The sequence below is a fragment of the Crocuta crocuta genome, unplaced genomic scaffold (genome assembly GCF_008692635.1).
Source record: "Crocuta crocuta isolate KB4526 unplaced genomic scaffold, BGI_CrCroc_1.0 scaffold175, whole genome shotgun sequence".
Classification (NCBI taxonomy): domain Eukaryota; kingdom Metazoa; phylum Chordata; class Mammalia; order Carnivora; family Hyaenidae; genus Crocuta; species Crocuta crocuta.
In genome coordinates, this window is record NW_027530988.1 from 3,098,395 (window position 1) to 3,111,827 (window position 13,433).

The 13,433-nt window shown below is 50.9% G+C and overlaps 1 protein-coding gene across 1 annotated transcript in view; it reads right to left on the reverse strand.

Moving 5' to 3' along the window:
- Positions 1 to 7,399: 7,399 nt before the first annotated feature.
- DHRS1 (dehydrogenase/reductase 1) overlaps positions 7,400 to 13,433 on the reverse strand; it is a 6,446-nt gene continuing 412 nt past the window's right edge. Inside the window, exons 2-8 of the mRNA XM_077770261.1 lie at positions 13,017 to 13,190; positions 11,720 to 11,863; positions 11,486 to 11,565; positions 9,002 to 9,134; positions 8,541 to 8,687; positions 7,934 to 8,003; positions 7,400 to 7,605 (exon numbers count right to left, since the gene is read on the reverse strand). Of these exons, the coding sequence (XP_077626387.1) occupies positions 7,400 to 7,605; positions 7,934 to 8,003; positions 8,541 to 8,687; positions 9,002 to 9,134; positions 11,486 to 11,565; positions 11,720 to 11,863; positions 13,017 to 13,166 (930 nt within the window). The 5' untranslated portion in view covers positions 13,167 to 13,190. The remainder of the gene's footprint in view (positions 7,606 to 7,933; positions 8,004 to 8,540; positions 8,688 to 9,001; positions 9,135 to 11,485; positions 11,566 to 11,719; positions 11,864 to 13,016; positions 13,191 to 13,433) is intronic.

A 13,433-nucleotide genomic window follows, 5' to 3' on the forward strand; every position in this document is an offset into this window, starting at 1 on the left:
ATGATTGAAAACCCAAGAAGATCCTCTATACCATCCATTTCCCCAGAGTCCTGGGGTTCCTTGGACACTTGGTCTGAGTGATTGGATTTTTTTTTCCCTCTTCTCCCTGCTCCCCAGTTGCTTCTGCCAGGCTGGAAGAATTCCTCAGTGGCCAACAGTGCCACCATATGCCCATAGCACACTTCTGGGCTGGGGGAAGGAGGGAACAGGCTAGCTGACGAGAAGGGAGGGCAGGACCCAAGGACAGAAGGGCAAGGGAAAGTCCCTATGATGGAGCCAGCGCACAGTGGGTGCTGACTCATGTTGGTGTTTTGTGGCAGAAGAGATGCAGGGAAAGCAATCAGGAAGTGGGGCCAAAAAGCTGGAAAAACTCCCTGAGCCAGAACTGGAGCCTTTCTTACCAGAGCCGAGCACTGCACAGGGTTGGTGGAGATGACAGCATTGCCTTAAAATTGCTCAGAGTGAGATAGGGAAGCTGAAGGTACTCCATTTTCAAAATGCTCCATTTCTGCTGTTTCTCTGCTAGGCCCCATTTACGCATGCTCTGCATTTCCCTTTGCATCTGAGTAAACCTAAAAAGCTGTGCTCCCTTTCCAAGAGGGAGGCTAGGAAGTTTAATCGTTCTTTGGGTTTAATCCTAGACCTCTGCACACCTGATAACATTTAAGAAGAACCAGATCATAAACATGTTCCAGGACATTAGCTTCAAATAAACCTCCATGGACACTGGCGTCAATACGCCCTACCTTCAGTGGTATATGGACTAACACCTGACACTCGCCTATGATGGGCCCTACCCTGGATGCCTGAAAGAACATGTCCTCTGGACCCCTTTCCGATATAAACCCCTAAGCCCAGGTGACGGAGAGACTCTTCTTTTCTGAGTCTCACAGATAACCCTGTCTGCTATACTCTATTAAGTTACACTGTTCAGTAAACTCTGCTCTTACCTCCTCCAGGTTCAACTTTGAATTCAATCCTATGTGAAGCCAAGGACCCTCTTAGCTGGTTGTGTGGGACCCCCCTGGGTCCTGGGACATGGCATGCCTATGTCGAGAGCATGGGTGGAGTTGGGAATGTGGACAAGAAGCTCGCTGCCTGGCAGGGCCTGAGTGGCAGCCACCACCGCACAACTCCAGGGGGTGCTTTGGGTTTAGGGCATATAAAATGTGAGGAGTGCCAGGAGGCAGCAGTTCTGAAGTTCTGTACCCACGTGAGAAACAGAAGCCTTGGATCAAGGTGAGACTGTGCGCACCTGGACCAGGAAGGGTTGGATACTGTGGTTGGTAAATGAATACAAGGGATGAACAAGTAGTCCCAGAAAGAAGGTGGTAGGTGGACCTTGGACCGGGAAGGTGGAGGGTCCAGCCCTTACCCCTTCCCTATGCCATTCATTCATTTAACAGATAGGAGCTGAGTGCCCTCTGTGCTGGACACAATGAAAAGCACGGGGGCCATGGTGGTGAGACAAACACAGTCAGAGCCCCTACCCTCATGGAGTTAATGGCCCAGAGTAGGGCTGTCCAGTAGAACTTTCTGGATGATGGAAATGGTTTAGAGAGGCAGTCACATAATTGTATAAATGTAAGCTTACAGTTCTGCGCTTACAGAGGGGGTGTAGTGGTAGGTGTGTCCTGTGGGTGAGGGAACTGCCCCATCTGGGGAAGGGGGTATGATTTCCTAGGGAAGTGAGCTTAGAGCTGGGGCTGTTGGTGCGGCACAGGAGCCCTGGCTTGGGGCTGGCCGCATACCTCCTTTATGCTTCTCCGGCAGTGGGGCCTGTGGTGCCTGCATTCTAGCTCATTCTGTGGGGTGGAACACCCCCATTTCCACTCTCACTGTAAAGTACCCAAGGAGGATAGTTTGACTGCATGTCCCCTCACCCTCAGCCTGGTGCCACAGGTGCTGCTCAACCTTTACACAATCCAGCCAATCATCAAGCAATAATCATGGAGCTCCAGAACAGTTTACCCCACAGCAGTGACCAAGACTGCCAAGGTCCCTGCTCTCATTGAGCTTATACTTGAGTCTAGAAGACAAACCCTGTAGAAGCAAATACATACAAGAGATGATTTTGGTCAGTCATAAGTGCCCCAAGGAGAATCAGACAAGGTATTGACATAGAGTTGTTGGTGGTGATGGGAATCCTGGGACAGAATATATGACTGAATGACTGAATGGTGAGCAGTGAAGGTCAGAGCAAGCACACTGAACCCCACTGGGCTGGGGCAGGGATTAGGGGAGGAGCCAAGACTCTTAGATCCCAGGGTGGGGGAGCTTGGGGCAAGGTAGGGAGGGGTGGTCAGGGATGGATGCACTTCAGGCCTCATGGGCAGGTCTGTATGACAGGGCAGGAAATGGACAGGGAGTGCTGTGGAACCTCAGAATTTCAAGTCAGGAAAGAGAATACTTGGAATTGCTGACAGGAGCAGTATTGCAGGCTAGTCCCCCTGTGTCCTCAGTCATGACTCAGGTTTGAGTTTTGAGGGGGAGGGGGAGGGCAGGGAGGTCCTGGAGTGGAGGTTCACGGAACTCGCCTTGGGTTGACCAGCCTCCATGGGACTTGCCCCTGCAGAGAGGTCCCCAGGGCCCTCACAGCTGGCAGCCCTGAGCACGGGGCATGGAGGCTGAGGTGTGTGTTGTGAGTGGGACCGAGGCCAAGTGCCGAGGAATACTAGAGAGCAGCAGTCTGGGGAGGGTCGGTCCTGAGCACACAGGCTGGCTCAGTCCACGTGACTCTGGTAGGCAAGTAGGGCCCTCACCAATGGCTCCCATCGGGCTTGTGAGCCCAGCCACACACTGGGTGGTGTGGACACTCCAGGCACTGTTCTGTTCTGTCTGTAGGCTTCAAAGATTCTGTGACTGTGTGTGTGTGTGTGTGTGTGTGTGTGTGTAGGAGGTGTGAAGTGTCTAAGACCCACCCCCTGACCTGGGGGGACTGTCAACCTTCTCTAGGGGATGGTATGAGGACATCTATGGCTCTGATACTAGTCAAGAGGCAAGTGATTGTCATAGGTTCCCCAGAAAAGGGCAGGAACAATGGAAGAAGGTAGAAGTTTCTAGGAGGTTGAGATGAACCTTGTGAGAAAAAATTCTGTCAGGTAGAAATTGGGCTGGGGTTCGGAGAAGGTGGCACTTCAGGGACCAGAACAGCTGGAGCAGAGGCACGGAAGGAAACGTGGTCAGGTTGAGAGATGGGCAATTCTGAATTTGGCCAGGGCATCTTTGGGTTGGGTGAACTTGGGAACACTTTCACCGCTCTGCCCAATCTCCAACTCTCTGCCAAAAAGAAAAGGCCCTCCAAAACCAAAACCAGACCAACTCCCAAAAAAGCCAAGCAGCAGACACAGGAGAATGTGGAGGGAAAAGCTCTCACTCTGGAGTCATATGTTGACACCGGACTCTTTTGCTATAAAGACTTGCAACCCACAGTGCCTGGGTGGCTCAGTTTGTTAAGCATGTCTCTCTCTCTCTCTTAAATAAAGTTTATTTATTTATTTTGAGAGAGATAGCATGAGCGGAGGAAGGGCAGAGAGAGAAGGAGAGAGAGAATCCCAAGAAAGCTCCACACTGTCAGCATGGAAACTGATGTGGGGCTTGAACTCATGAACTGTGAGATCATGACCTGAGTTAAAATCAAGAGTTGGACGCCTAACCAGCTGAGCCACTCAGGGGTCCCAAAGTGTCTGACTCTTGACTTTGGCTCAGGTCATGATCTTGCAGTTCGTGGGTTCAAGTCCTGTGTCAGGCTCTGCAGTGACAGTGAGGACCCTGTTTGTGATTCTCTGTCTCCCTCTCTCTCTTGCAATAAATAAATGAACTTAAAAAAAAAAAAAAGACTTGTAATCTAGACAAGTACCTCAACTTTTCTGAGCCTCAGTTTCTAAAGTTGTAAGAGAATACTTACCTCATATGGCAGATGTGGATGAAGTAAGACCTAGGCAGAGAGGTTAGCTGGTGCTCAATAAACACGAATTCTCTCAGCCCCCATAATAACACAAGTCTCTGGCTGTCTCAGCTGTGTTAAAGGGACAGTGAAGGCCCAGAACTGAGTCACCTTTGCTCCCTCCTACACGAGCCCCTCTGGGGATGCTGGGCATTGTCTGTTTGTGGAGTTCTGGCTTTGCTTGTTTCTTCTGGAACACCTCCTCGTGAAGTGGGGAGCCAGGACCTGCTCACTGGAGGACAGGTGCATACGTGTCTGTACTTGCTAACAGAAACTGCACCGAGCTGACCCTACTTCCTCCCTCTGTTTCTTACCCAACATTTCTCACAGGCTCCTCCATTTCCAAGCCTAAAAAAGGGCTCCTTTTCTCACTTAGATTCTCCCATTGTCAAGTTAAGCACAAGCAGCTTCCAGTTCCTCTGCTGTCCTGGCACACAAGTCCAGGCAGTCTCTGGACCCCTTGACCTTACTCCAAGCAAGCCGGCCCAGTTCTAAGCACCCTGAGGCACCTTGGTATAGAAGGCAGTGGCATTCACCCAGAGAAGGGCCAGCCTATTCCTGTCCTTAACCCCTGCTCAGGGTGGATTCCGTCTCTGCAGCTCAACATGAGCTTAACATGGGCCAGGTAGCCTGGTCAGACAGGAAGCCCCAAGGCTCTGTGAAGGTCCCTGGGCAAGGGTACTCCGAGTTGAGTGTGGAGTGGGATGGCTAGCTGAGGTATATGTCAGGGAGGGATTGCGGCTGAGATGAGCAAGGGAGCCCCTGGATACCTGGAGGCAGGAACTAAGAGATGAGGTTTTGCAGGGAAAGGCAGGGAGAATGTTGTGACACTCCCAGGAAGGTGAAACCTGAAAGGAACTAGAGTTGTGTGTGGCCTAGGGGGCAGCCTGGCTACGCTGACCCTTCCTGCTTCTTTGAGTCCCTACCCTGGGTCTCCCCGTGGAAATCTAATTGTCTCACGATGGTAACTGAAAGCACTTTGAGAGACAGACCTCTGCATTACAGGCCTGCCTGTACCCATCTGCCCTTCCCTGCCCAGGGCAGGGTATGGACGAGGCTGCAACCGACACCAGCTGACTGGGAGATGGAAGGGCAGGGAGAAGACTCAGCACAGGACCCAGGGAGAGGGCAGGGGAGGATGGGCCATAGGGGTAGGAGGAGTAGGGAAGGATGGGGGGAGGGGCCTGAGAGGGCATAGGCAGAAGGGACCAGGAGAGGGGCTTTGTGGCGGAGTAGACCAACCAAGGGGGTGAGGACCAGGGACCAGATGGGATGGGGGGCAGGCTGCAATGAAGCAATTTCTGAGGTCACTGTGGGGGCTCTGCCCAGGGATGGGGAGGCCAAGGAGCAGAAGGACCTCAGGAAATGTCTCAGAGAGTATCAAGGCCTTTGAGTAGGATAAGGTGGGTAGGAGCCAGGAAGAGGGAGGAAAAAGTGCAGGCCTGGGCCCAAGCACCTCATCTTGATTTGTCCATTGAGCTTGGGCTCCTGTGGGGCCCTCATGTGGGCTTTCCTTTTCCCTTGCCTGAGTCCCCACCCCACTCTCACTCATATCATCCAAAGGGGCCTTCAGGGGCTGATGGGAACTCCTTCTCAGGGGCTTGTCCTGAAAGCTGGAATTCACCCCTCGGTCCAGCCCTTGCTGGAGGAGGTCTCTGGCCAGTATTACTTCCTTCTAGTTTTCTAGTTGCTTCTTCCTGTATTTTCAGGGTACTCTGGACTGTTCCCACAAACTTTTGTTTGTTCTCACAAACTTAACGAGTCTTCCCTGGTGCCTGGCATGGTGCTGGGAAGAGGGTGGGCGTTAAATAAACTTCTTTTGAATGAACATTGATCACCCCCAACATCCTGAGACTCTCTGCTATTAAGTTTCTTAGATCTTGTCTCTTCTACCTCTGATCAAAACTCACTGTCCATGTTTCATTCCGTCAGAGCTCTGTACTCTATTGCTTACGTTTCCAAGAGTAACTAATGCTTGTTGGAGAGAAGCAGGGTCATGTTCTAGAAAGAACACTGTGCCCTCTGGTTTCAGGGGATGCCAGGACTGAGGTCTAATTTCACACAGTGTGGACCCTTGGGGCCTCAGTTCACTCACTTCCTCCAGTCAGTGGAAGGTCTACATGACTTCTGCGGCCTTCCCGGGCTGAAGCGGAAGTCCTCTGTGGGCCAGGGCCTGGTTTGTCATATGCTCTGAGCCCCCAAAGCCAAAAATGGTGATTGGTGCAGAGCGTGTTCTTAAGTATTTGTTGAGAGAAGGAACTGACAATTTTGATGGCTACCTATTGCCTGACTATTATAGATGTTATTTCATTTCATTCCCAGAGTGATGGAGTCAAAATTTATTTGTACATCTGCATGACTCTGAAGTCCATATTCTTCCCATAATACCTCGCGGCCTTTAGAAGACAATGCCATCATGCAGGATTTGTTCTAATGATGGCTGTGGAAGGCTGCAGGAGCTCTGGAGGCCCTTATTCGTATTATAGCACATAGGCAATGCCTCTGCCCCTCACCGGCCTTAGAAGATTATAGGAACTTAGAGTGGTAAGTGGAAGAGGCTGAGAGGGTGGTGAGGATATCGGATCACTGTCATCTAAATGGGGTGCTTGCAGGGCATCTAGGTGGCTCAGTTGGTTAGGTGACCAACTTCGGCTCAGGTTGTGATCTCACGGTTCATGAGTTCGAGCCCCACATCAGGCTCACGGCTGTCAGTGTGGAGCCTACTTTGGATCCTCTGTCCTCACCTCTCTCTGCACCTCCCCTGCTCACACTTTCTGTCAAAAATAAATAAATATTGGGGTGCCTGGGTGGCTCAGTCGGTTAAGTGTCTGACTTCGGGTCAGGTCATGATCTCGTGGTTCGTGGGTTAGAGCCCCACATCAGGCTCTGTGCTGATAGATAGCTCAGAGCCTGGAGCTTGTTTCAGGTTTTGTGTCTCCCTCTCTCTCTGACCCTCCCCTGCTCACGCTGTCTCTCTTTCAGAAGTAAATAAAACATTTAAAAAATTTTTAAAAAAATAAGTAAACATTAAAAAAAATGTGCGGTTAGTTCCAGTCATGTTCTAAGCCAGCTCTCTAAATAAATAAATAAATAAATAAAGCCCTGATTAGTAGCATTTGTTAGTTTCTACGGCATACACACTCTTGTCTAAATTCAAGCAACAAATATGAAGTCACCACTGACTGACTGCAGAGCTAGAAGAGAAGCATATAGTCAGCTCTTTCGCAAGCTAGTGAGCCACCCTAGCACACAACTGGAACCGCAAGCAGTGCTGTCCCCAGAAAGACACAGGAAGGTCACGGCTTCTGCACATGCTATGGGCAGCTTTGGGAAACGTCAGCCCTCACTTTGCCGTTTTCAAAGATTAGAAAGACTAGACTGACAGCAGCTGTCTCATCACGTTGATGGCCATCTAGGCTGCTGCTGGGAAGGCACCCTCAGNGACACCTCCACCTAGGCTGAAGAGCCTAAGTGGGATGTGAGGGAGGAAGGAATAGGGAGTAAGTGTGGGAGGAGGAGGAGTGAGCAGGGAACGGAGGAAGAGAGGTCCAGGCTGGCTGTGGGGCCAAAACTCTTACCGTCCACATCCTGAAGGCCATAGCGTCGAGCAAGGTCACAAGATGGCAGCACCTTCCCACTCAGGCTCAGGATATTTGGGTCTGTGGGCACAAATACAGCTGAGGAGGCATGGCGGTGATGCAGTGTGACAAGGTTTGGGCCCAATACACAGGGCACCACTGAAACAGGCTTAGGTGCCCAGAATTCTTTCTTTCTGTTCCTAGGCCTCTGGCTCCCGGCTACACTTCCTACAAGCCAGTTCATGAGCCTCCCAAACTTCAACCTGGGCCCATTTTGGGTCTCCAGAAGCCGGAGAAAAGAAGGCCATATTCCTCAACCACCTCCTGAGCCAGGACTGAGAACTGGCTACAAGCACCCTGCAGATTCCCCATGCCCTTCCTTGTTACCACCTGCCCCCAACCGCTTTACCTGTTGCCAAAGCCACCACACATTTGCCACTCATTTCTGTGGTCTCTGCAGAGGTGAAGCGAGATTTGAGCTGAAACACAGGAGCAGAGAAGTGAAGGGTTAATTCCCAAGAGAACTGCCCGAGTTTTTTCCCCCCCACTTTTAGCTTCCATTCCAGGAGAGACAGGCCCTCATCACTACACCTGCAGGACTCAGAATCTTAGAAGATGCTGGAGCCACTCTTTCCTACATCCAGGTACATCCTGTACCCTGGCACCAGGACCCACTATCTTTCCTAAGTGGAAGGATCTTGGGAAGGATCTGGACCTTCTAGGGTAGTTCAGTGCAGGGGTAAACAGCTTGGGCTTCGGGGAAAGAAGCTTTTCCATCTATGGCATACGTGACCTTGAGCAAGTTTCTAACCTTCCCAGGTTTCCGAATTGAGGTCTGTAAAATGGAGATCGTATCTCCCTTACCGGATGAAAGGACGTAACGTGTGCACAGTGCTTGGCCCTGCTCTTGGCACAGTAAACAGCTGGGTATTTACTCTTTGCTACTGTCTTGTCATTGAGGAAAGAGAGGCTGAGTCCTCTGCATTCCCCGCCTCCCTCTTCCTCCCCTCACCAACCTGCTTCAGCAGGGGATCATCAGCATTGTTGTTTTTCACCACAGCCTCCTTCAGTAGTTCTGTCTGCACCAACCCTGGCCACAGAGACACATAGCTGACACCGTGGCACCGCAGCTCCTGGGCACAGTCAGCAGCCAGCCTGTCACACTGTAGAAGGACAGAAAGTAGGGTGAGAGCCAGGGCACCTGGCCACATCACCTTCCCCCCCGCCTTCTTTGCTTCTGCCAGGGAGGCCCCAGCCCTTCCCAGGAGCCCTGTCCCAGCTGTCTACCTCCCTGGGGGTGCTACCTACTCTGGCCACCCAAGAGGAGTCCAGGCAACGGAACTGTTTATGGAGGGGCAGAGGGAGAGGTGGGGGCCAGTGGGCCTGACTACTCTGACCATTGGGGGTCGTACATCCTGAGCTTTAGGTACCGTCACTATCTGATGCCTCCCTAACCCCTGTGCTCTTGGGTCCTCACCGCAGCTTTGCCAACACCATAGGGGACATTGAAGAGATACTGCAGCCCCCCAACTGAGGAGATGACCACGATGAGTCCCCGGCCGGCTGGCACCATGAGCCGTGCTCCATACACTGAGCACAGGTAGTGACCTCTAGAAGGTGGGGCAAGGAAGAAGAAGGAATAAATGACATTCACTGCTGGCCTGGCTGCTATAGCCCTGGCAGCTTCCTCTGCCCTCCAGTGGTCATGGTCAGCAGAAAGAAGGCCACATAGAGGCAGCCCCAGACCAGGAGAATCAACGGCTAAAAGCTGCTTTCTGAGAGGAAGACTGGTAAAAGGAACCACCAGTGGATGAGTGTGAAGGGAAAACTCAGTTCTCTACTTTTCTACGTAGGGAACTTCCAGTACACACCCAGCATACTGGGTAACCAGAAAAACATTTCATTTGCATGGGAAACAGGACCCTTCAAGTGAAAACAGGTAGAGAGAATTGTAGTTTCAAAAGGAAAGCCCAATCTAAGGTAATGCAGAGGAAAGGCACAGTAAATGTGTACGTGAATGTGTGTGTGGGAGGTGAGGACATGTTGGTGGGCTTCCGAGAGGCTCACAAAGTGGACTTTATCTTGGAAAATTCATTAGGGCTCAGGGACCAACGCCTGGGCCTCTGCCTTATAGGCTCAAAACTCTGACCCACAAGAGATGAGGGAGTGGAAGGCCTCTCTTTGGAGGGCTGAGCATGGGGGCATTGCCAATTATCAGCATTTTGGATTTTCTTTTCTTGCCTATTGGCTGACCATCCCCCTCTGTCCTCATAATCTTTCCTCTGCCTTGGAGATCACAATTGGATTCTAATCCTGCTTCCTCGGTATTTCCACTAGAAGCTGTGGGCGTTCTTAAAATGCTGTAGGCACAGGGGCGCCTGNACTATCTTTCCTAAGTGGAAGGATCTTGGGAAGGATCTGGACCTTCTAGGGTAGTTCAGTGCAGGGGTAAACAGCTTGGGCTTCGGGGAAAGAAGCTTTTCCATCTATGGCATATGTGACCTTGAGCAAGTTTCTAACCTTCCCAGGTTTCCGAATTGAGATCTGTAAAATGGAGATCGTATCTCCCTTACCGGATGAAAGGACATAACGTGTGCACAGTGCTTGGCCCTGCTCCCGGCACAGTAAACAGCTGGGTATTTACTCTTTGCTACTGTCTTGTCATTGAGGAAAGAGAGGCTGAGTCCTCTGCATTCCCCGCCTCCCTCTTCCTCCCCTCACCAACCTGCTTCAGCAGGGGATCATCAGCATTGTTGTTTTTCACCACAGCCTCCTTCAGTAGTTCTGTCTGCACCAACCCTGGCCACAGAGACACATAGCTGACACCGTGGCACCGCAGCTCCTGGGCACAGTCAGCAGCCAGCCTGTCACACTGTAGAAGGACAGAAAGTAGGGTGAGAGCCAGGGCACCTGGCCACATCACCTTCCCCCCCGCCTTCTTTGCTTCTGCCAGGGAGGCCCCNATCCCCCTCTCCTCATAATCTTTCCTCTGCCTTGGAGATCACAATTGGATTCTAATCCTGCTTCCTCGGTATTTCCACTAGAAGCTGTGGGTGTTCTTAAAATGCTGTAGGCACAGATTTTCAGATAATCTCTTAGTTATTCCCACATGGCTGATCACACCCTCATGAAGTGCAGTTTCTGAAAGGGCACCACCGTTCCAACAATAAAAAAGAGACACAACTGGTGTGTCATGCTAGGTGAACTCTCCGTGCTGGGTTTCATCTTACTCCCATGCAGTGTGTGTAACTCTGACGTGGGAGTGCCCTTGCCCGTGCATCTGGACTGAGGATGTGGAGGCTAACACAGCTGGCACTCACTCTNTGGGCACAGAATTTCAGATAATCTCTTAGTTACTCCCACATGGCTGATCACACCCTCATGAAGTGCAGTTTCTGAAAGGGCACCACCGTTCCAACAATAAAAAAGAGACACAACTGGTGTGTCATGCTAGGTGAACTCTCCGTGCTGGGTTTCATCTTACTCCCATGCAGTGTGTGTAACTCTGACGTGGGAGTGCCCTTGCCCGTGCATCTGGACTGAGGATGTGGAGGCTAACACAGCTGGCACTCACTCTCATTGACCTTCTTTTGATCTACGACAAAAGAATTTCTTCTTCTAACCATTTTTGTTAATATGAGCTACAGGTGGTGTGCATTATTGAAAGAGAGAAGCTTCCTTCCAATCATGCGCTTGGATGTGCAGAGTGAGGCCGGAGAAAGGCCAAGAGCAAGTTCAGTTGTGTCAGTTCTGACAGAAACAAGGTAAAAGTCAGTGTTCCCAGGTACAGATCCACCTGGATGGAAATTTTCCAGAGTTGTGAGACAAACAGGACAAAAAGGAGAAGAAAGAGATGGGGAGGTCGGAGGACAAGGTGGGATGTATGGGGAATAGTCCAGGCCCTCAGCTGAGTGAGTGAAGGGAACCCAGGCTCTTGTTATGGGACGAAGGGAACACTCACCTGAGTCCAACATTGTTGATATCATCCCAGATGGAGGCAGGACTTTCCCAGAATGCCTTCTTAGTGTTCTTCATAATTGCCTGGAAGGCAAAGGGAGTGTGTTGAAGTGGGTGATCTAAAGGCAGGCAGGTATGAGGGGCTGGATAATGAAAGGGACAATGAGTGGGGATAAGGACTCAGGGGTCAGAGGGGGAGGGTAGGGATGTAGAGCTGCAATCAAAGTTTAAAGGGTACCGTGACCCCAGCATAGGCGTTGTTGACCAGCACATCCAGACGCCCCTGCTGTTCCCGATCCACTTGCTCAAACAGGCTTTGCACTTCACTCTCCTGGCTTGAATCGCATACCACAGGCACACACTGGCCCCCTCGAGATTGTGCCTGGAGAGAGACAGAAGGGATGTGAGCTTATAGATAGATGCACATGAGTGTGCGACATAAGGCAACTCTCTTCAACTCCCAGCTTGGGGGCGCTGAGAAGGCAAACAGGAATCAAAGTTCTCAGGGCTGAGGAAATATGGTGAGCAATACCGCCCTCTGGTGTTTATTTGAGGAGTTTCAGGAGTGCCTGATCCTTTATAGAGGAAAACGGATTGGGATCTCAAGCTTAAAGTCTACATTTACGGAGGCCTACCACGTGCAAGGCATTGTACACTCTCAGTGGAAGGCAAAGGACAAATAGGGAAGGGGGGATGCTCCTAGGAAAGGAGTATCTCTCTCTTTCCTTATCCTTGGTCATTTACAACTCTCAGGCTCTGAGCTCCCACCCTTCACCACTCACGTGTAACCTCTCCTCAGTCCCAGCCCTCTTACCCTCACTTCACCAATGCTCCTGCCTAGTTAGTGAAAAACCAAAACTCTCAGGCATGAACTATTTCTACTTTCCGTTCTACCTCACCTTCCACAAATGAGTCCTCATCCTCTAACTTCAAAGGAAGAAGAAATACCTTATTCAAGACCAATCCCCCTATTCTCCAGATCCATGCTCTGGTTCCCACCTCTTACCTTCTTGCCTCCTAACTGTTCACCTGTCCTCCCAGAATATTCTGTGTCTGCCTCTGATTTCTTGCTAGATCCTATCTTTTCAAAGCAGAAGTGACAGCTTATTAATCTTGGTAACCCCAAGCCTTCACCCAGTGCCTAGCAAACCAAATATGTATTTAACTGAAATCCAATTAAAAAAAAAGCCAATATATGGAAACCAACTTAACAATAAACTATTAAAAAAAAAAAGCCAAGTGAAAGGGTAGAGCTTAATAAAGTCTTCCCTAAAATAAAGCACAGGTCCACAACCCTTCAGTTGCAATTCCAAAATCCCTGAAGGTTTCAAACAAGGCTTTTTCATAAAACTTCCTTAGTGGCAACATTTGACCTGATCTGAAGTCATATGGGGGCTTCCTTTATTCCAGTTTGAATAAATATTCACATTTCGTTGAGGAAGATAATGGTTTCAGGTAAGGGATTAGTGGAAGGAGTGGTTAAGGGGAAGGACTACCCCGGGAGACTTCTGCCCCACTGGGAAGAGAGCACCCACCTCCGCGGCAGTGGCCCGCAGCGTGTCCATATGGCGGCCAGTGATGTAAACCGTGGCACCTGCCTGGCAGAGTTGCAAGGCGATGCCGCGGCCAATACCTCTGGAAGCACCTGTCACTACGCACACTTGGCCCTTCATGGGAGCTGCCATGACTCACAGGCAAAGGGGGCAAATCTGTGGAAGCAAAGACTTGCTCTGAGGGAAGCCTGCATCTTGTGTATGTGGAAGGGGGCCCCGGATAGCGATAGGAAAGGGAGCCAAGGCTGTTTGGCCTTTTTGGCAGCCCAAGGAATAAAGAAGGGGGCTCAGTGGGACTGTCCAGGGCTACCCACCTATAAGGACTCTCTGAAAGGGGCTGACCGAGTCGGGGGGCTTCCGGCGAGGCAGCCCCTCACGGCGGGTCCAAGCAGCATTCCC